Below are 20,664 nucleotides of genomic sequence, written 5' to 3'. Positions count from 1 at the left end.
GGCTTTTGCCTCTTGCTGCCCCCTCCCTCCCCCTTCCCTCCCCGGCACAACAACACCCAGGCCCGGCCCCCAAAAGAGCTTGCCGGCTCCCATTTCTCGTGAGATGGTAGCTGCGAGAAATCGGCGGGACCAGCACCTTGCTCGGATGGAGCCGTGCCTTGAAAAGCTGTTTCCGTTACTCTAGACTTACCTAATCTCTGTCCACGGACGAGCGGTCGTCGTTCTAGTAAGGCCTAGCAAGGGGGGCGCATCGCCGAGTTGTCGGACACCTGCTCGAGGCTTGTTGGTCTGTCTCCAGAGCCCCAAAAGTCAAATTGGATCCAGCTTAATATCATACCCCCTCCCCCACGCGCATCCAGCTGCTGCGGGAGTGCAGGGCACAGCTAAGCCAACGTGTACCAAGGCCATTAGAGCGGCAAAATGGTACATATACCTCACTGCCGTGCTCCGTCGTCTTTTGCTTGAATAGGTTAAAAACACGACCATGCCCCCAGTCCCCGAGGGCGCCTTCTCTGCCTTCACTTTTGCTCCCGTCAGCATCGTGTGGTGTCTTGTCGTCTCTCGGGTCTGGGGCTTGTCGTCCTGCCACATGAGTTCCGGAGCAACATGCGCCGCGAGCCCTGCTGAGCCGTTGTGTCTCTCGCATATCACTGGTGACAATGAGCATCCACGAAGCATCTACAAGTGATGACGGGTCGACGACAATGTCAATGGCGGCTCCTGGAGGCCAGGCCCGCGGCCCTGCCCTGGTGCTCCCTCCGCTCGTCCTCGACAATTCAATCCCCAACCCCTCGGCCGTCATAGCTGGTCGTTCGATGCATCAGATCCAGCTCGAGATGGAGTACGACGCCGAAGAGAGCGACAATGATGCCGATCAAGGCCCCTCAATACAGGGTTGGCCTGGAGGACTGGATCGGCACGCAAGCGACCATCCCGACGAGGCAAGCGACCTAGCCATGAGAGAAATGCACGCCCTTTGCGTCTTTGACGACGTGTCCGTGCCGCCATCCGCGCGGCCGTGGTCATACCTCATCGAGGCCCTGGGGCCCCTTCCTACCGTCCGCAGATGGGGGAGGTGGCGCTGGCGGGAGGAGCCTGCATTCGCTGAAGTTCGAGTAGCAGAAGCAATCATGATGTACGAGAGGGGCATAGAGCAGAACACCAGCGACAGACGCTGCAGTCGTTGTCGGGCCGGCCAAGGCATCTCCCCCCAGTGCGTCGTGGCCCCGGAGGGCATTAGTGAAGCGCAAGGGGTGACGGGCCCGTGTAGCAACTGTCTTTATGATGGAGTCGAGCACGCCTGTAATGCGTCTGGCAGGAGGACGCCCGTGTCAGGCGGCCGGGATCGAGTCGGCGAGAGTATGAGGGATCCGGACAAGGTGGTGGACCACATGGCCGTGCTCGAGATGATTGCCCATCTCAAGAGGCCATCGGGTACGCGGAGAGACCACAGTCTCATGGAGCGAGCGAGGAGGATCGAGGCAGCGGCCTTGCAAATTGCCCAAGCGGCACGGGAATGGCGAGAGAGGATGGCGATTCAAAGCTGAGAGGGACTCAGCTGATGGAGAATGGAACACACGATATAATGGATCGATCCTCGCCTAATAATCGGCCATGTCGGCCTGGATCAGCTTCCATGCTGGCGTTGCAGAGGGACAGGATCATGGTTGGGGATGGGGATGGGGATGGGGATGGGGACTAGGACTAGGGTCATGGACAGGAACTGGCATAGGTTATAGGCACATATCGATACATGATAATGAATGAATGAACGAACAATGGACGAACGAACAGACCCTCATGGAAACGAACGAACGACGACAAGACCACCAGCCTGCTGAAGAGGGGAAAAGGAGCCCCCCGATGCGTTGCTCGCCTCGTCCGCATCCCCCTCATCGAAACTCGGCCACCGGTTGGTTCGCTCTCATGCAGCCACAGACAAGCCCTGGCTTAGCACGACACGCTCGATGTTTGCGTTGTTGCGTATGTTGAATGCTGGAGTCATCTTGGCTGAATGGGAATGATTTTGGCAGGGGCTGAACAATAGAAAAGAGGGTTTGACTTGAAGAAAGCGAATTGTATGACGAGGAAGAAAAGAAGAGAAGTGAATAAAGGCAAAGAACAGAGATGAGGCAGGTGGTTGAGCTCTGATGGCTGAGGGCAGGTGCGCGCCTCGTGGTGGCCGGTTGTGGTTGCCAGGGTTCCGGCTGGATGGATACATGTATAAAATAATCCACAGAATAAATTCATGTGCTCGACTCTATGTTTTGCCCACCAGAAGCGGCAGAACTATTGAGCAACAGAGCGAAAACCGACAATCAAAGCCTGACTACCGCAAGACGGCTGCAGAGGAGAAGAAATAGGAGGAAGACAAAGAAGAAGAAGAAGAGGAAGAGGAGGAGGAGGAGGAGGAGGGAGAGGAGGGAGAGAAAAGCAACGGAAAAGCAGAGACGCAGCAGGACTGGGATGCGGACGACTCAAGAGGCTCTCGATGCGTGGCGTTCCAAAAGGTGCGGCTGCAGGGCCCTGCCTGGTTGCATGTCCCAAACTTCCCGGTTTCCCTCCATCCTCCTTCTACCAGGGTCGTGGTCGAGTGCACTGCACGGAGCAGTGGTGGCGCCCCTACATGCGTGCTCGTGTATGGGTTGTCCGTGTATGTATGCTTTCCTTTTCGGATATCCTGTGATCAGCCCCCCGGCCACACACAGCGCACACACGAGCGATGCTAACGCAGCCGCCTTTGGCTGGCCCTGCCCATGCTGCCACAGCCTGACGACGAGCAGCATATGCCTGCTATAGCCGCCCATCTGGCCTCGCTACTCGGCGCCTGAGGTTGGCCCCATTAAGCAGAGCATCGGAGACCAGACCGAGGGGGGGGGGGGGGGGCTCGACAAATTTCGACGCAGATGATCTTGTATCACGTTGAGATGCCCCGGACGCCTGCTGTCAGATTTACTACAACAAGGTAGCCGGGCTGACGCTGAGCGACCGCACGACGCAGCTTTGGCAGACGCTGAGACCCATGGCTGTGTGATTTGCAGGGATCAACGGACGATCTACCAGCTACGGAGTACATCCGAGGCGTACAGGGCAGAGGCATGCCTCTGCATGACAATGCGGGGAGGCGAGGCTTCAGTCGGCATTGCCAGGCTCGATTCGTTCTCGTTCCGCACTCGCTGTGAGCGAGCCGTGGACTTTCCGCTCGACGCTCTCCCGGTCGACGAACAGTCGAGGAAAGGCTGAGATATGGTAGCACCAGATGGACGAGTAAACATGCCTTGTTCTTGACAAGCTTGGCAGGGGCATCTCCAGATGCTGCTGCTATGTTCACAAGGCAGCTGCTGGGCCATGTGTTGTTGTCTCGTGTTGTGTTTGTGTTGAATTGGCAATCAACGGCCAAGCAGAGACGAGGCTGTGATGCGGCGCCCTGCAGAGATTTTACTTGCAGGGTTACAATGGATCTCCATGTTACGAGGGTGCGACGCCCGCAAAATTCTCATCACCAGCATATCTTACTGTTGCGACATCATGCATTCTGGGAGGTTGACATGGGTCATGATGTTCTCGGGATCAAGAGTCAGATGGAGGCTGGGTAGCTGGACCTGCCGCTGTTGATGATTCCCAGGAGTCGCCCTCCTAAAGGTTCCTTGAGCACCAAGGATGGAGCAACTGGAGAGAGGGCAAGCCGATGCAGCCAGGATTTTTTATGCGTTGATTGGTTATTGTCTTTTTCCTCCTTGTTTCCGGAGCTTCACTATGGTCCCCTGGACCTCGGGACATTAAAGCCCGAGTAAAGACGGCCATTTAGGTGTATAGTAAGCATGTTTTGCCATGCCTCTCTTTCCAGAAGCAGTTGCCTCACAACAGCTGCTTACAGACGGCCAAATGCTAGCTAGAGTTCGGGAACGTCGTGCGACCGGATATCGGTAAGTTTGCGTATGTACTGGGAAATGACTGTCCCAAGAAGCTTGATGGAATGTATTTGCGTAGCGGGTGGCCATGTCGCCAACTTTGCTGGATGAGTAGTAGATATGGAGCATTAGAGCCGTCCATTGAGCCAGTAGTGATGATAATAGAATTGAGATGTTGAAGACGGAGTGTAGAGGCGGAGAATTGAAGAGAATAAGGGCCAATGTTGATAGAATCTTTCTGATCATCTGGGCAGATAATGCTGGAGATTCGAGATAAAGCCGTAGCCGTTTGAAAGGAGGCACCGCACCAATGAAGTTCAGAGCCACTTCTACCTTATGTTCAGAGCCACTACTATCTGTACACGGACATATATACCAAAGTCTGGATCATCTTACTTACAATATATAAGCAAGGAGTGAGGGTGGAATCTGCGATGGTTTGGGACATGGCAAATGGTCCATGAGGAAGAAGACTGGCTGGTCAGCGGCTTGAGATGTTGCTACGGTTCCAAATGAACAAAAAAGGTGACATAATAATGGCCTGCATGCAGCAAATTCCTGATTCTAGAGATAATCACGGCCTGTAGTCGTAAACGTCAGTGTTCTTGGACTACCTCTGTTCATTCACCAGAGGCTGGGTAGATGCAATTTCGTCCCATCCATCGCTGGTCCACTGTCCTTGGCGAGGAAAGACTGCCAACAAACGGCCAAAGTGAGGACGAGGTGAGCTGCAATGACTCCCCTACCGTGCTTTGCCATCTGTCCAACTGCCAGGCAGCCTGAGTCTCTGCTCCAACACTTGTCTACCCCCCCTTGACCCAGCTGCTCAGTTGTCGAAAGCCAGTGAACGGTGCCATTGTGCGCAGCTGCAAGTTGGTGAACAGTAAATTCTGCCGCAGATTGCGAAGCTGAACGCGCACCGCCCGGCACTTTCTCATCCTTCTCCCCTTCTTCCTTCTCGTCATCGTCTTCTCCCCCTGCAATCCCTCTCTCTCCTCTCTGCTGCACAGCATCACTCCTTTTTGGCCAGACCAGAGGAAGCATCACAGTCCAAACACACATTTGAAAGTTCAACTACGCACCACCAACTAACAACTCCAAGCATGTGTCTGCAGTACATTGTCAAATGCAGATTCTGCGGCGCCTGGAGACACTACAACTGGGACCGCTGCGCCGAGAACAGACAGCTCCTCAAGAAGGGCTGCGCTGTCGGCCTCCCATCCCAGCACCCCTCTGAATGCGAGCAGTTCCCCGAAAACAACCGCCAGCGCCTCAAGCGCCACATGACCGTCTACGAGTGTCCGACCAAGGAGTGCAAGAGCACCGACATCGCGGCCAAGCTCTTCGAGGAGCGCGCCAAGGCCGAGGCCGCCAGGGCTGCTGCTCTGGCAAAGGCTCGAGCGGAGTGGGAGGCCAAGGACAAGGCCAGGAAGGCCGAGTTTGCTGAAAAGTGGTTCAAGAAGATTCCTGTCGTCAAGGCGAGCGAGAGGCGGGAGTCGTTTTTGAGTCTGCCTCCTGGGGATGCTGCTGCTGCTGCTGCTGCTTCTGCCACTGCGTCTTCGTCAACGGAAGTCGCACAGATCCAGGTAAACTACCACGCCGAGGGCTTGGGGTCAAGTGCGATGTTCGAGGTCGATGTTCTAACATGGTACTGCAGCCCGAGAAGAACCCTGTGCCGTTCACGGGCATGCCCCATCAATGGCGTGGCGAAGAAGCCCTGACTCTTGTCCAAATGGCGGAGCAGTCCATGCATAGCCAAGTCTTTGAGAGCAGCGACGAAGACGACTTTTCATCCGCATCCTCAGAGATTGAGGTCTCGGCCTTTTCCAGATATATGGGAGCAATCACCATCAAAGATGATGACGAGGTCAAGAAAAGGAGAAGGGCCATTGAGTTTGGAGACGACGGAATGCCCATCGGGTCCGTCACGCCTTAGACGCCTGAAACATCATCCAATATGCCGACGCCTTCGAAAAGATACGAGATATACTTGACTGGTGCCCTTGAGACCCAGCTCCATTGGCAAATACCAGTGGATGGTTTGCTTGCAGGAATCACAACGATCTAAACATAGGTAGGTGGGCTTATCACCACCTGCTCATAGACTTTGAGCATATGGGCTAACATCTCACATAGTCTGTCATTGCCAGGGAAGGGGAATTATACACACCCTTTGGACTGTTGAAGCTACACAACACACATTTTGAAAGCACATACGTGATATGCAGCTGGTATGACGGCGGCCATCTATGAGCTTTGTTCTATATCACGGCCGATGAGGATCATGACCAGCTTAACAACATGATGATTTGAAGGAAACGGGTCTGACAAGGCAGGCTGTTACTTGATGCTTCGAACCAACATAGGGAGGGGAACAGTGCGATTATACCCAGCCTGATATGGCCATCTACCTAGGTACTAATGAAGCGGGATGAGCATCTTCAGAATGCTCATCGTGATACAATGCTGAAAAAAATGCATGATATGCAACTCTATGTACCAGATTTATTTCATGGCTTGGTGAGTGCTGTCAGTGATCGTGTTGAGCCTCTCTTACCGGGGATCGGGATATTCTTTGTGGACCCCTTGCTGACCCACGACTTGTTCAATGCATCGACCACGACACACGGACATTGTCATGCTCACCGGCTTTACCCTTTGGAACTTGTGGCTTCAATCCGTGAGAAGGACTGTACAGAAGCCTGGCAAATTTGCGCGTAAATGGTGCTTTCAACGGATGATAAGCCATTGATGCGCATCATCGTACCTTATGGATCTTGATATGTACATCATTCTATGTACCTTACATACATAGTAGCGGACCGCATGTCTCGCTTTGCACCGCCGCAGGACATTGTCCGTGTTCTGCAGCAAACCACAGCTGGCTGTTCTCTAATCGCTTGCTAGGCCGACAAGGACGGAGCACCGCGTCTCGCTAACAGGCGAAGTCAGGTCCATGACCCCTGACTAAGGTAGGTACAGCGATAGTAGTAATGCGGGTGCTCGTGTGCCAAGAGCTGGTAGTATGTATAACCTGGTATGGATCTGTTCCATGAGCGGTCAAAGCTGGGAAAAGGTCTGTGTGGCGGCTGGGAGTGTTGCCCGGACTGGTGTCGCCTGCGATGCCACCCAGCTGGAGTATCTGCTAGTACTTGTGCGTGAGAAGGCTGTTGTTCACCGCATCTTGGTCAGGGAGGAGAAAGAGCAAGATATACAAGACAATTCTCGATACTACATACCTTGACTCAGAATCGTCTCTTCTGGAACAGGCACCAGAAGTCCCTCTCCCCCTATTCTCTCTCTCTCCCCCCCACTCGACAAAGGCCAAACCAGCCCAAGCGTCCGAGATCCATCTGCAAGGTCCCCCATCAGCGGCATTTTGTCGCCCAACCAGCCATCAAATGAGAGCGTCGACAAAAAGCCTCGCTGTTCCCGTTCGGGCAATCGGCTCGTACCTTGTTTGCATCAAGGTCGGCTAGCAGGATTTTAGTGGTGATGGGGAACAATGCGAGTCCAGGAGAAGGAATGGAAGGCCGGAAACTCCGTAGTATGTAGTACTAAGCAGGACACTGGTGAAACTCTCTGCTGGCTCTTTTTTTTTCTTCTAATACCTACTATGGGCACCGACTCCTTGTTTGTTTTCCTTCTCTACCTCTCTCTCCTTCTTTGACCCCTCTCCTCCCTCTCTTCTACCCTCGTCTCTCTCTCTCTCTCTCTCTCTTGTTTGGTCCTTTCCTTGCGGCAATTGATTGTATCACTCATTCGTTAGCTGGACGCGACATTGATTTGTCCCTCGTCTTGCCATCTATTATCTAGTCCCTCTCGACGCGTCCTACAATTCAACAACCCTCGAGGTTCAAACGAAATTTTCTGGATTTCCAGGCCCACCAATTGGCAGTATCCAGGAAGCGAAAAGAAGACGATACAAGCATAATGCACGCCATTGCCCTCCTCGGCGCCGCAGCCGCGCTCTGCAGCCCTGCCATGGCCATGCCCAAGGCCACCCCCGAGCCTCAACTGGCAGCCCTCGACCTCGCTCGCCGCGCCAACATCGAGCCCCGAGCCGATCCCACGGCCCCCTGGGTCACCGTCGGCGACGAGGGCAAGCCCGTCAAGACCATCACGCCCTCCATGACCACCATCAGCGGCACGCCCACGCTGGTCAGCGTCGCGCCGCACGACATCACCGCCTCGGTCTACACCTGGACCACCTGGGGCTCCATCACCACCAGCACCGGCCGCCCGCCAAACCCCACGGCCACGTCCAAGGACGGCGAGGGCGTCTTCTCGCGCTGCTACAACAAGGATGGCGACGACGCGCCGTTCTGCTCGCCCTACAATGCCAGCACCCTGCTGACGGGCAACACCTACTACAGTGAGTGGGACACTTTGGACATTGACATTGGGAAGAAAAGGGACAAATAGTGAAGGATTCGAGAGATTACAGTTGACTAACAACAATTGCCCTTGCTTTACACACACACAGTCACCTGGGACCCCGACTACTACAACAAGACGGGCGTCAAGACGTCCAACTCGACGTACGAAATCACCGTCCGCCTCGACTTCCTCAACAAGACGAGCAACGAATTCGTCAAGCTCAAGACGTTTGACCAGGACCGCGTGCCCACCTCCTGGGGCGTCTTCCCCCTCAAGGTCACGGGCGACATGCTCAAGGGCCAAAAGACCAACAACGTCACCATCACGCTGCAGGTCGCCCCGCGCGGCTCCAAGGACAGCAACAGCTCCATCCCCCTGCACGTCGCCTTCCAGGACCCGGCCCTGCCCTCGAACCCCGAGCCCCAGGTGCCCAAGGGCCGCACCCTGTCCATTGCCCTGCCCGTCGCCCTCGGCAGCGTGCTCTTCATCGTCATCGGCGTCTTCCTCTGGAACCGCAGCGCGCGCCGCATCCACCTCGGCAGCATCATGGGCCGCTCGCGCCACGGCTACAGCGGCCGCAAGGCCCGCCGCAACTTGTTCCGCGGCCAAAAGGACGCCGCCAGCATCCAGCTGCACAACGCAGACGACCACCTGTCCGACGGCGAGTATCACGACGCGCCCATCTCGGGCCGTCGGGACAGCGAGGCTCTGGGCAGCTTGGCGGGGACGCCCGTCCACGAGAACTTTGACGGCCAGGGCACCAGGGGAGGGGCTCGGAATGCTTTCCGGGACGAGCTGGACCGACAGCACCAGGAGAGGCGCGGATTCTAGACGACATCATAATGGCGATGGATGACAAAACAAAACAAGGGGGGAGGAGGATGGATCGTGATCCCGGTGGTCATGAGACTGACGTGACTTGATGTTACATGATTCACGAAGCATCAACGTTGGCTTGCATTGTTTGAGAGATGATGATTTGTACGTTGGCTAGATGTCATGACGAAAGTAATGCGTTTAATGAAGAGGAGACGTGGGAGAAGAGAAGAGTTTACAAGACACAGAAGATCAAAATCAAGTAACCACGAATACACTACTCTCTAATAGACCGCCATTGCTCTGACAGCATCTTCGGTAATAGATTCCGGTACACTTACAGAGGTGCATAAACTAGCTGGCAGCATGCGATACGATTTCATCATTCAAGACCTGATGATAGGCACTGTTATCGAATCATACAAATAGTAAGAAAAGAGATTTGGCGAGAACCGCAGTTCTCAAGCTCACTAAAACGCCGATTTTCCTAACCCTTTCTTTTGCCCTTTGCCGTCTCCCTCTCTATCAATTCATCGTTCAAGTCCAAACTCCGTCGTTGCAACGAGTCAAGTTGACCCCTCTGACGCTTTCCCGGTGTCAGTCCATGCTGTCACGCCCGGCATCGCCGAGTTGACTTTTCAAAAAAATATCATTGCCAATTCCTGCAAACTCGACCCATTCCCGTCTCCGTGTTCTCCGTTCGCCGACGGAAATTGTTCCTCAGAGACCCTTTCATTACCATTGAATTCCGTATTACCCGCCGGATAGTAAAGTTGCATATGCTTTCGGAAGAGAGAATAAAAGTAGAGGACAAAATAACCATAGATTCAGCCCTTTCTTCACCGATACCAGATCGTCAGCCCTAGGGTTAAAAAAAAAAAAAAAAGAAAGAGGAAAAAAAAAAAAAAAAAAAAGAGAGAGGGTAGAGTCTATGATGAAAGAAAAGTCCTCAGTCAAGTCGAGGGTGTTTGGCAATGATCTCTTCCGAAACATCCATCTCCATCGGCCGCTTGAGCGCAAGGCCCGATGGTGGTCCAGTCGACGAGCTCTCGCCCTTAGTCTGCAATCCTCCCTCGTGCTGCTTATTCCCAGGTTGCTCGTCGTCGTTGTCCTCATGCCCATTATAGCCAACACACAGGTCAAGTCTTGCCTCTCCTTCCCCCAGAGCCCGCATATACTCTTCTGGAATGGCCGTGGCCAACTGGCAACTCGACTCACATGGCTGATACGTGTCGGATGTCCATTCGCTATCTGCATAGTTTTTGGCCTCGGCCAGCGTATATCCAGTACTGAAACCCTCGTGGTACGCATCTGGCAGTATGACAATGGTTTCACCAGGGCGCTGATCAACGATCCGGTACGGAATCCCCATCTTCTGAAGCTTGTCTGGGAAGAAGAACTCGGCTCGGTGGCGCATGAATTGCGAGCACCTGCCCTTCCGATTTAGGGCCTCCTCAGCCAGGTCAACTGCCGTGGACGGAACCACGACCCATATCTTCCGGCCCTTGTACAAATGGTTCAACGACGAAAGGCGGAAATCCTCAGCATGAAGCTGAAAGGTCGCTCCAAAATGCTGTGCTGATTCGTACACATAGGGCGTATGTACTCCAGGGATAATGGCTTTTGTATGATCGAGCTTGTCGCCAGCCAGGGGGTGGATTGGGCTTCGTTCCGGAACACCGGCTTCCAGTCTCTGCTTCGCAGTCCACGCTGGGACGTCAACCCTATAGCGAATATGTCGCAGTTGCTTGTCAATGCTCTTGTTGAAGAGCTTCTTCAACCTCTTGAAACATTCGTCCGGGGTTGCCGAAAGCTCGGCATCTGGCTCTGAAGAAGAAAAGGTACCATCGCTTGGAACTGTGGCAACCTGCCAAAAGGTCCGATGATTCGTTTGCCGAATCCTATACGCATTGGCGAGAGCTTGTTGAGACTTCTTTTCCGGAAGCGGTTCCTGAAGTTCCTCGGGCAGCACAATCTTGAAACAACCATCCTGCTCAGCGTGGAGGCTCTGTGCAAAAGACAGCAGTGCTGGGAAATCGTTCCACTGCTCGGGCGTTGGCCGCAGATGTAGAATCCGATGCCCGGGGGGGCCGTCATAAGAGAACGCTATTGGAGGAGCTTCAAGCTCACTCAAGGGCGAACTAAGTCTACTGCATCTTGACAGAGGAGAGCTGTTATTGTCCGTAGAGCTGCCAAATCTCAGCAGCTCAACTTCATCAATCGGCTTCTCTGGCGGGGGAATCGGATAAGGGGCGCCGATAGTTTCTAGCTTCTCCCTTTGCAGGGTTTCAACATGTTCGTGAAGTGCTTCGTGAGCTGGTATCTGATCCATTGGTGATGATGTAGGCAATGCTTCGAGGGCCAGTGTCGACTGAGTTGTTGCTTCAGGTAAAGGATGCATCGATGTCACTGATAAGCTGACGGCCGACGCGGGGAATCGTTGTTGAGGTTCTTCAGTCGACTGCGTGAGAGGTTCAGAGTAGGAAGTTGGGTTCTTATCCTCTTTCTGAACGAGTCTCTCGTTTTCAGTTCCTGGGCTAGCCCACTCGGCTCCTCTTTCGAGAGGAACACAAGACGAAGGCGCAGACAAAGAGTGAGATACGTTCAACTCTGAAGGGCTTTGCTCTAGGCGGTTTTTCATGTTCCGAACCACATCGCAGGCAGCCTCGGTGGCCTCCTCGTGACTAGAAATCCTCTCCATGATTCTCATGAAATTCGTATCCTGGATGTCGCTGAGCCTGTGAGTGGCTAACGGAGTACCGGTCGACGGCCCTCAAGTCGCTAGGAGAACCAAAGGCTGAAAGGCAGGCTGATCCTGTGTCAACCTTGACCGTATTGCGTCGCTCCAAGCTGTACTCAAGATCAAGAGAAGATATGGACAATTTGTGGAGGAAAACGGCGAAGTTGTTGGTTCTGGGTCGGCAAGGCTGAAACAGGCCGCGGCCGTGTTGAAGAAGAGTGAGGCTGATTCCCGCCCACCTCGCAAAAGAAAAAGAGAGGGCACGGGTAGCTGCACCTTGAGCAAACACGATTCGCGAGGAGAATCAACCGGGAAGGAAGAGAAAATCGAGGGAAAAAAAAGAACAGTGCAGAGGGCGCTGCTTTTTTTTTTTTTTTTTTTTTTTTTTTTTTTTTTTTTTTTTTTCGAAAAGTAGAGTGAAGTCTTCCTTGTACTTGCGTTGAGAAATCCCCTACTTTAGAGAGGAGAGAGAGACAGAGAGAGAGTGTGTATGTGTGTGTGCGTGAAAGTGAGAGAGGACTTGAAAAGGGAGAGAGGTGCGTTCTTGCTCTTGAATGACGACTGAGAACAAACGACCCAAGGCTGAAAAAAAGAATGACAATCGGTAGGCCCGCAGCAGTAGAGAGGGAATCGCAGAATCGACTTTCGCCAAAAGCCACCAAAACGCCAAAAAAGCAGAATTTTCGGCGTTGCCGCTGCGAATCTCTTTGGTCTTTCGCTGACGTCAAAGTCAAGCCAAAATGGCTACTTATATCCGGGAACAAACAAAACACCCGCTCTCGGAGAAGTGTGGGAAAAAAAATAAATAAACGGCAGTCGAGGTGAGGAGTTGCGATGGAGGAACGCAGGGAGGACGAGGGAGAACAAAGTAGAGAATGAGACAAAGAAGGAGTGTGCGAGTTAAGAACAAGAAACGCCGTCAGGATGGGAAGAGAAGTAGAAAGAAAAAGACCTGGAGAAAGCAGGAAAATTCCGCAAGGCAAATGGAACAAGTAAGGTAGAGAAGGTGAGGGTGTGAGTGTGTGAAAGCTGGTGGTGGTGGTGGTGGCAGTTCCCAGCTTGTCTTTTCTGGGGAGGCGTTTTCGTTTGGCTTGGATCGAGGTGCTAGTGATGGGGGTACTTGCCGTTTGGCTGGCGCGGGTGCGTGCTTGACTGGTACCCGCCCTGCTGTGCTGCTGCGCTGGCGACTGGTTTCTAGAGGGGACTGATGGATTCGCATGAGGACCATGAGCTGCGATGGCAGATTGTGGCTGCAAGCCATGGCATGCAGAGAACCGATTCAGCCCAGAATCCCAGTATTGATGCCGTGCAATCGAAGTACCTAGTAGACAAGCACTCGTGTTCTCCTCGCAACCCCCATCCACAGCACAACCCTCCCAAGGTACCACCTGACCTCGAGAACCCTCCCCGTGATCCCCCAATCCGGAAACCCGTCCACCTCCATCATCTCAGGCACCCTCGATATCAAAACCTACGTACCTACCTAGGTATGTAACCAGTCGTCCTCAGTAGGTGACTTTATCAACAGTTCGTTGAGCCTTCACCTGCAGTACTTCACTGCCGATGCCTTTGCCCTTGCCCTTCCCTTCGATCCTCTTGCTCAAAAAGTGGACGCGCGGGATCGCAAATCGAGCCACCCACCGCCAAGCGGGAAGGACAGGGATCAGGTCAGCTTCTGATTGCCTGTTCCGCGATCGACAAGCACCCCCGTTTTTACACTTTCTTTTCAAAGGGGAAGGATTCGCTCTTATCGACTTGACGCGCGGGGGATCGATCCAGGGGTCTGGGGGGGGGCACATTTGCGTGGTGCAAGTGGTGGCACAGCGGTAGGTATTACTACCTAGTAGTATGAAGCACATACACTACAGTTTTATCACCTCCTGCACGTGTTAGGAAGACGACCAATTCTTAAGGCACAAGAAGACATCTCGGGATAATGATTGCATCTGTACGACGCTATCTCGGGCGCTGGTGTGTGACGTTGCTACTACGGCTACTGTTATATTATCATACGCCCGAGCTGAGACAAATGTTCGTCAACGTCTGACTTTTTACCATTCGGTGTGTGCTCAAATCAGTAGTAGGTAGTATCACCAGACACATTCTCGAGACTCATCTGGAAGAAAGAGTCCACACAAAGACACACACAACCCAACGCAGCAGAAGGCAAAACAAAAAGTTGTAAAGACACCCTTTTATTGATTCTTTCATTCTCTGCATGCAGCCCAGAACCCTCCCCATTCTTCGCACGATTGATGAATTGTTCGTTCTTTTTGTCCTATCCACTCGCGGCCATGATGATGCCATCCATTCTTGATATCCGCAACAGCAAAGCCCAAAACCGGCTCGTTTCTCCTGACAACATAACTTCATCAGGGCATATGTCTTTCCCACATCCCCCGCTCAAATAGAATAAAGAAAAGAAGAAAAACACAAAAAATAAGCCAGACAGCAAAGGCTAGTCCATATCATTCGCAAATGAGATAAACAGGCAGAACAACACAGCCTTTGCCGCGAAAGAAGAGAAGAAAAAAAAGCATATACACAAGGGGGTATTGAGACTCCTCCTCCTCACCCCCTCCAAGAGAAGAAAGCGAACAGGAGTGAGGGGGTGACGCCGGTAACGAAGATGGAAGCATCTGGTAGAAACACCTGATAAGGAAGGAGGATAACTAAATCCATGTTCCGCGAAAGATCTCCAGAGACCCCTTCCTGCCTCTCTTCCCGTTAAAGAAAAAAGAAAGAGACAGAAAGCGGTTTTATTGAAATTAATGATTAATGCCGGCTTGCCAGGCTCATGAAAAGTCGTCTGCGTCTTGTGATGCCGCCGCAAGCTCCTCCACCATTTCGACAAGATCCATGGTTTCCCGAGCAATCTCAAACGCAATGGGTGGCAACATCAAGGACCAAGCTTTCCACTCCCTCTCGTCGACTTGAGAGGCTGCCATCTCCTGGCCTCGGCGGTTGGCTTGGACGAGGCGGTCTCGGCATTCGCTCAGGCGAACGACCATGTTGCCGCGTCCGTATCGTCGAGTCTCTGAGATGATCTTGTCCACGAAGCCATTGATGGAGCTGACATGCGTAGTGATTTGGCCGATGTCACCGTCCGCCCGAGCGCAGTTTACTAAGTTGTGAATGTCGGGTATTAACAGGGTGTTTTGTTCTTCAAGGTAGGTCTGGGCCATGGTCAGTTCACAGTCGTGGGGTCGTGTTTGTATTGTTTTCTTCAACTTTGTTAGTTGTCGCCCTAAGCCCGTACCTTCAGACCTGCGATTGGGCCGTCGTAGTGTTCCTCAGCGTGTCCGTTGGGCGCCGACTTCGCATACGCATCCACCGATGCCCGGGGGGAGTTGACGGGGCTATAGGCCGAGGACTCGATGCTCGCCCTGATGTTCGCAAGCGTCTTGAAAGCCGGGGCCGGGGGCAGGCCGTCGTGGGTTGCCGATCCTCGCGCCGTGCTGCGCGGGGAGAAGAAGCCGCTGGAGTCGATGGGGGTCGCGTTTCCATCCTCGTCGCCCTCCAGCTCCTCGGTGGGCGTGGGTCGGATCTTGACGGCCCTAAGCATCTCAACAATGGCTACGGTCAGATGTGACGCCGCAGCATCCACAAGGGAGATGGGAGTGATGCCGGCGCTGGCCGCAAAGCTCTTGGAGACGGTGATCAAGCTGTTCGCGGTGGCGGAGATCCTCGCCCTGAGCTTTCTCTGCTGCTGCTGAGACGCTTCGCTTCCACGCGGTGCGGACTCGTCCAGGTCTCTCGTAATGCGCCGGACGCTGACCACAACCGCCTTCATGGCATCTATGACGTTTTCTGGGTTATCGTCGCGGACCTTTTGCAGGAGCTCGTCGATGGCCATCTGGTACTTGGTGACGTGGACGTCCCTGACCCGTCCACCCTCGTCCAGCAAGGTGTTATCGCTCGGAAGCTTGGTAGCATCTCCATCCACGCTGAATCCGGCGGAAGAGCCTCGCAGGCTCCTGATCTGGGTCTTGGTCTTGGCGTAGCGGTTTCTCCACTCCCCAACCTCGCGCTCGAGCTGCTCAATCGTCTTTTCGAGCTCGGCCTGTCTCTCGTATGTAGAGCCGCTCTGCTGAGAGAGCTGCCGCATCTCGCGCAGGAACTCTCGAGCTTCGGCCCGCGCCTCCTCCGTAATCTGCTGCTGGAGCTGGAGCGACTGTCGCAGCTCCTCGTTCTCACGCTGCAGGTCCTCGTTTACGCTTGCAGAGGACATGACGCTGACGCTCTGTCGGACCTGTTCCCGAAGCTGCCGAGTCTCGTTTTCGTGTTCTTCGCGCATGCGCTCGAGCTCCTGCTTGAGCGAGTTGCTAAGCTTTTCCGCCTCCGTCAGCTTGCCCTCGAGGTCAGAGCGGACCTCTGCCAACTCCTGCTTCTCTTCATCTTTGGCGGCGGCCTGGGACTGATTATCACGTAAATTGTTGATTTCCTCTTCCTTCTTCTTGATTTCATCTTCCATGCTTTGAATCTTGGAGTTTAAGTCTTTGACTTGCGCCTCGTAGTCTTCGAGAGCCTTCTTATCCGCCTGGCATGCGTTAGAATCTAGACCACTGGCCCCGTGGCAAAGTACCCATGAAGGAGCATCTACAAAGGAAGACGAAAATAGATAAAAAAGAAACTCACCTCTGAGGTTGCCTGTCCATTCTCAGACGTGTCTCCGAGCCCATAATCGTCGGCACCATCGTCGTCCTCTTCAATCATTGTGCTCTTATTAGGTACAATCGTGTTGTTCTGCGTGGGGTGTCGCGGCATGGGCCGGGCAAAGTTGCCATTGGGGATGCTGGGCGAGGGCGGCACGCCGTACGTGTCGATGGGCGGCGGCCCCCTGATGGAGCTGGCATTGGACGGCCTTCGCATGCGGCTCTGGCCCCTCGGCGGGTAGTCGTTGCCGTTGGAGGGCGTTGCTGTGCGATTCATGGGCCCGCTGCGGTTGGACATGGAGCTGCCGACGCGCGGGATGTCGTTGCCCATGAACTGCGGATACCTGCGCTCCAGCTCGTGGAAGACATCGGCGGCGAGGTCGCGGAAGCGAGGGGGCCCGAGCGAGGAGAGGCGCTGGCGGGCCTGGTTCCGCTTGGGATGGAACGTCTTCTCGGGCAGCAGGAAGGCGGGCGGGACGTTGGGCGCATTGGGGGGGATGCGCGCGGCGGCCTGGCGGCGCATCAGCTCGTCGTAGACGTCGGTGCTCAGCTCGAAGAACTGGACGGGCGACAGGCGCAGCAGCTTGTCGCGGGCCTTGTTGGGCGGCTGCTTGACGTTGGGGTCGCGCGAGGTGAGGAAGACGCGCAGGGCGACGTAGTGCTCGGCCAGGACGCCGTCGTCGATGGCCGTGGTGGGCGACTCGCCGCCGGCCTCGCTCCTGGCGTACATGTTCATGCCGTTGCTGGAGCGGCCGACGGAGGGCGGCGGCGACGGGCCCCCGGTGTTGGTCGGCCCCGGGGGGAAGCCATTCATGCTCATGGCCCCGGAGGTGGGAGGCGACGTGAGGATGTTGTTTGGCCGGCTGGGATAGGAGCCGGAGCCGTCGTCGTTGCCTTGGTAGCGGGAGAAGGACCACTCGCTGCCGCCTACAGAGACTGGGGAGAGCGGCGCATTGCGGTCGCTGATGGTGCTCATTGCGGGTGGTGGGAGCGAGGCGGGAGGCGGGAGGCGGGAGGAGGGAGGAGGAGGAGGAGGAACAGCGAGCCCGACTAGAGGGAATGGAAGCGGAAGCGGCTAGCCCAGACGCCACGAGATTGGAGAGAGGCGTGCTTTGGGTTGGGGGTTGTGGTGGTGTTGCGCCCGTGCCTGCAGGATGGAAGCGGCAGTGGAACGAAGCTGAGCCCCAAGAGACCTAGAGAAGGGCGCTGGACGGTGCAGCTAAGCCGCCGATCCCCACACTGTGGCGCCCCTAGGTCGGTACCTGGGGCGTGCTATAGCAATTGATACCTGTACCGGCGCAGCGCTAATTCCAGGGCAGTTCAGGTCCCAGGTTGGTCGGTAAGGTACCTTCAATAACCTAGGTAGGTACTTTGTATTGCCGTGGTGGCTGAGGCTGAATGGAAATGGATGCGATGAACAAGACAAACCACAGAGCTCAGAACGGACCTGATGAGGTAGCACCAGTTCGAAGAGAACTGATATCGAGGCGGAAAGAGGCAAGCAGGGCCCGATATCGACCTGGGTGTAAGAACCTTGAATGGTGTCGGGTGTGCTGTAGGTGGGCTGGCCTCTCACCCGCGAGATGCTGCCGTTGGGGCCAACTGGTGCACCGGCAGCCTTTTTGAAAGCCTCAACGATCGAATGTCTCGAGTCTCTCCCAAGCAGCAGCTGAAGTGCTAAGAAAATCAAAAACCCCAGGGCCAGTGCCAGTGCCGGTGGTACAGTACAGATGCTCTAAACGACGCTCCGACGCTTTGGACGGAGTTGGGAGCCGAGTAGAAGTACTAGCACCATCACAACCCGGCAATACCTACATACCTAGTAGGTACCTGGTAGCAGCTCGATCAGGCCAGGCTAGTTCAGGTCAGGTACCTATCAAGCCTGTATGAAATTGAGTACCTAGGTCGGTACCTACCTAGGTCCTAGGTAAGGCAGATACATGTACCAGCTGGGTCAAGGAAAATGAAGCCGTGGCGTGAGACGCAAAGGCACGAAGAAGAAAACCAAAGAAACACAACAAAAAAAAAGAAGCAAGGCAATGACCCGCAACGGCGCTTGAAACGGCAGTGCGAGCAGAGAGACCTAGAGCAGGGATGCGGCAGAGCTCGAATCGAAAGGGCTGACTGGGCCTGGCCACACGTTGCCTCCCCCCGGGGGGTGTGCGTCAAAAGGGGGGGGCTTTGGCGATTTCGTGCTGGCAGAGATCAATGATCTGGCACAGGGTCGGAAATGAGCTGTCCTGCCCTTGCTGGTGAAATGAAAAACAGAAGGCCGGGTGTAATTTCTTGATACTAGTAGCAGACGGGCCCGTGGCGAGTTTGGGGGCAGACAGAGGAGGGAGCTCGGCATGGGGGGGGGGGGGGGGGGGGCGGACAGTGCCAGACCGGGTTTGGGTGTCCTAGCTGGCGCGTCCACAGATTCCCGTCGACGATCTGAGATGGTACGATAGTAGGAAGAGAGGTGGCTGAAAGAAGGGGGATGAAAGGGACAAAGACGACCAGGGGAGAGAAGGATTAGGTAGAGGGAAGCCACGGCAAATCAGAGATTCGATCGGGAGGCGGTGATAGCACCCAAGGTACTTGCATATGTATTGAGGTTAGGTATCTATCCTCTGTGATGGTACCTGAGGGTCTCAGTCAGACCTCTCCGGTGCAAACATTCATCAATACAAACACTCGCAATCAACCGTCAATGCGCTGGACAAGGTCAGGGGAAAACGCCTCTGCAAGGCAGGTACTTGCATCTCGCTACGGGCTGGGCAGCGCAGCACAGCACAAGCACAAGCACCAAGTACTCGTACCTAGGTACTTGTAGGTATTCAAGGTCCAGTCTTCTCCCGCATTCTTGCTTTAATCCCGAATAGGCACGGTGGTCGACTCTCTTTGGCTGCTTCGGCTTATGCTGCGCATCGTGACTGGTCACCCGCTGGGCTGGTGCGAAAATGGCCTCAGGCTCTCTCCACCAGTCCCCCAATCGTCGGTGTGAGGACCTGCTCCCCGTGATCATGAAATGCTCCCGGCAAGCTGCCATGATATGCCTCAGAGTGTGAGTGTGCTGAAAAAGGCAGGCCACGAGGTATAAGCTGGACTCATCACCAGCATGCAGTCTCCCCCCCAAACGGCTCCCAAAACAGTCCGACCACTCGCCTTCAGGCCCCTGCCAGCAACGAAAGCGAAAAGCGAGTCGTTCGCCTTGTCCTCGCCTCGCCTCATGGCCCGCTGGCGCCATTTTGCGTAAACCTCCATGCATTCGGCTACCTTTTTAGTGGTGAATGGCATTCATGGATTACGCAGTACACGCAGCACTTCCAGAGGCTGGGGGAGAAGTGGGCTCAGTTCCCCCTGAATTGCGGTGTCGCCGGGCCCTGATTTGCTCCCGGTCTGCAATCGCCCGCGCTACGGCGGGATCGGGGGGTTCCAGTCAACTAGGTGGCTTCCAGGTTATCCAATTGCTGTCCCGAGTTGGGGATTCGTTGATCCGGGAACGAGGCCTCCGCGATGCCTGCAACAACGGTTGATGAACGGGGGTCCATGCGTGAGCAAATTCAGGTACTACTACTACTACCGCTCTGTATCCACCAATTTCTTCGACTTCACGGGATTTGACGGGTGTCGAAACTGCTCAATGCCGTCCGCTATTTGAGTTCCGAAGCACCAAAAGATGCGGACTGTCGGGGCATAACCGCTGACCGGCAGATAATTGACGCAAGGTCATGCTGGCTATCTATGCGCTGCCCGATCCGGGGTTCATATACTAATACTTATTCACCAGAATCCGATACAGACACAGCCAGATTTCGGTAATTACATGCACTACGCGTCGTGGCTTGGAAGAGCATGGTGCTCAAGGGCTGTTTTGTACTCCGTACCCAATAGGACGAAATGATTTTACGGCACCTGGGGTGTGCAATCGTTCCTCGGTACATGTAGGTAGGTGATGCTACTTCTACTATGTACCTAGGTATCCTTGGACTTCGGTGCTGCAAGAATCATGAAGGGATTCGCAGTCAACTCGGAGCAATAAAAGGAGAAAAAAAAAGGTGGTGCTACGTAGCACGCAACATAAAATCACAAAGAACCCGCATCCAATCTCATCTCGAAGCAACCAGCAGATTAGGGCACCCTTGCTTAAGGCATTGATGTCCTCTTGTCCAATTAGCCC

General features: G+C 54.6%; 5 protein-coding genes across 5 annotated transcripts; 3 read left to right on the top strand and 2 right to left on the bottom strand.

Moving 5' to 3' along the window:
- Positions 1-704: 704 nt before the first annotated feature.
- Positions 705-1,841, top strand: TRIREDRAFT_108833 (uncharacterized protein; the record flags this gene model as incomplete). The annotated part of the gene is made up of 2 exons (XM_006966595.1): positions 705-1,434; positions 1,795-1,841. 2 exons carry the CDS (start codon positions 705-707, stop codon positions 1,839-1,841), a joined length of 777 nt encoding a protein of 258 aa, XP_006966657.1.
- A 3,173-nt stretch (positions 1,842-5,014) lies between these two features.
- On the top strand, positions 5,015-5,847 carry TRIREDRAFT_108832 (uncharacterized protein; the record flags this gene model as incomplete). The annotated part of the gene is made up of 2 exons (XM_006966594.1): positions 5,015-5,497; positions 5,569-5,847. The coding sequence occupies 2 exons, from the start codon at positions 5,015-5,017 to the stop codon at positions 5,845-5,847; spliced, it is 762 nt and encodes a 253-aa protein (XP_006966656.1).
- Positions 5,848-7,901: 2,054 nt separating this feature from the next.
- TRIREDRAFT_64212 (uncharacterized protein) lies at positions 7,902-9,122 on the top strand (the record flags this gene model as incomplete). Its single annotated transcript, XM_006966593.1, has 2 exons — positions 7,902-8,286; positions 8,398-9,122. The coding sequence occupies 2 exons, from the start codon at positions 7,902-7,904 to the stop codon at positions 9,120-9,122; spliced, it is 1,110 nt and encodes a 369-aa protein (XP_006966655.1).
- Positions 9,123-10,230: 1,108 nt separating this feature from the next.
- TRIREDRAFT_38781 (uncharacterized protein) lies at positions 10,231-11,289 on the bottom strand (the record flags this gene model as incomplete). The annotated part of the gene is made up of 1 exon (XM_006966434.1): positions 10,231-11,289. A coding segment is annotated over one exon (1,059 nt), but the record flags the coding sequence as incomplete, so codon positions are not given.
- Positions 11,290-14,642: 3,353 nt separating this feature from the next.
- TRIREDRAFT_108829 (Hypothetical protein) lies at positions 14,643-17,478 on the bottom strand (the record flags this gene model as incomplete). Its single annotated transcript, XM_006966501.1, has 4 exons — positions 14,643-15,023; positions 15,107-16,387; positions 16,486-16,487; positions 16,542-17,478. The coding sequence occupies 4 exons, from the start codon at positions 17,476-17,478 to the stop codon at positions 14,643-14,645; spliced, it is 2,601 nt and encodes an 866-aa protein (XP_006966563.1).
- Positions 17,479-20,664: the final 3,186 nt, after the last annotated feature.

The sequence above is a fragment of the Trichoderma reesei genome (genome assembly GCF_000167675.1).
Source record: "Trichoderma reesei QM6a unplaced genomic scaffold TRIREscaffold_13, whole genome shotgun sequence".
In the NCBI taxonomy this organism is placed as follows: domain Eukaryota; kingdom Fungi; phylum Ascomycota; class Sordariomycetes; order Hypocreales; family Hypocreaceae; genus Trichoderma; species Trichoderma reesei.
This window is presented reverse-complemented; position numbering and strand designations above follow the sequence as displayed.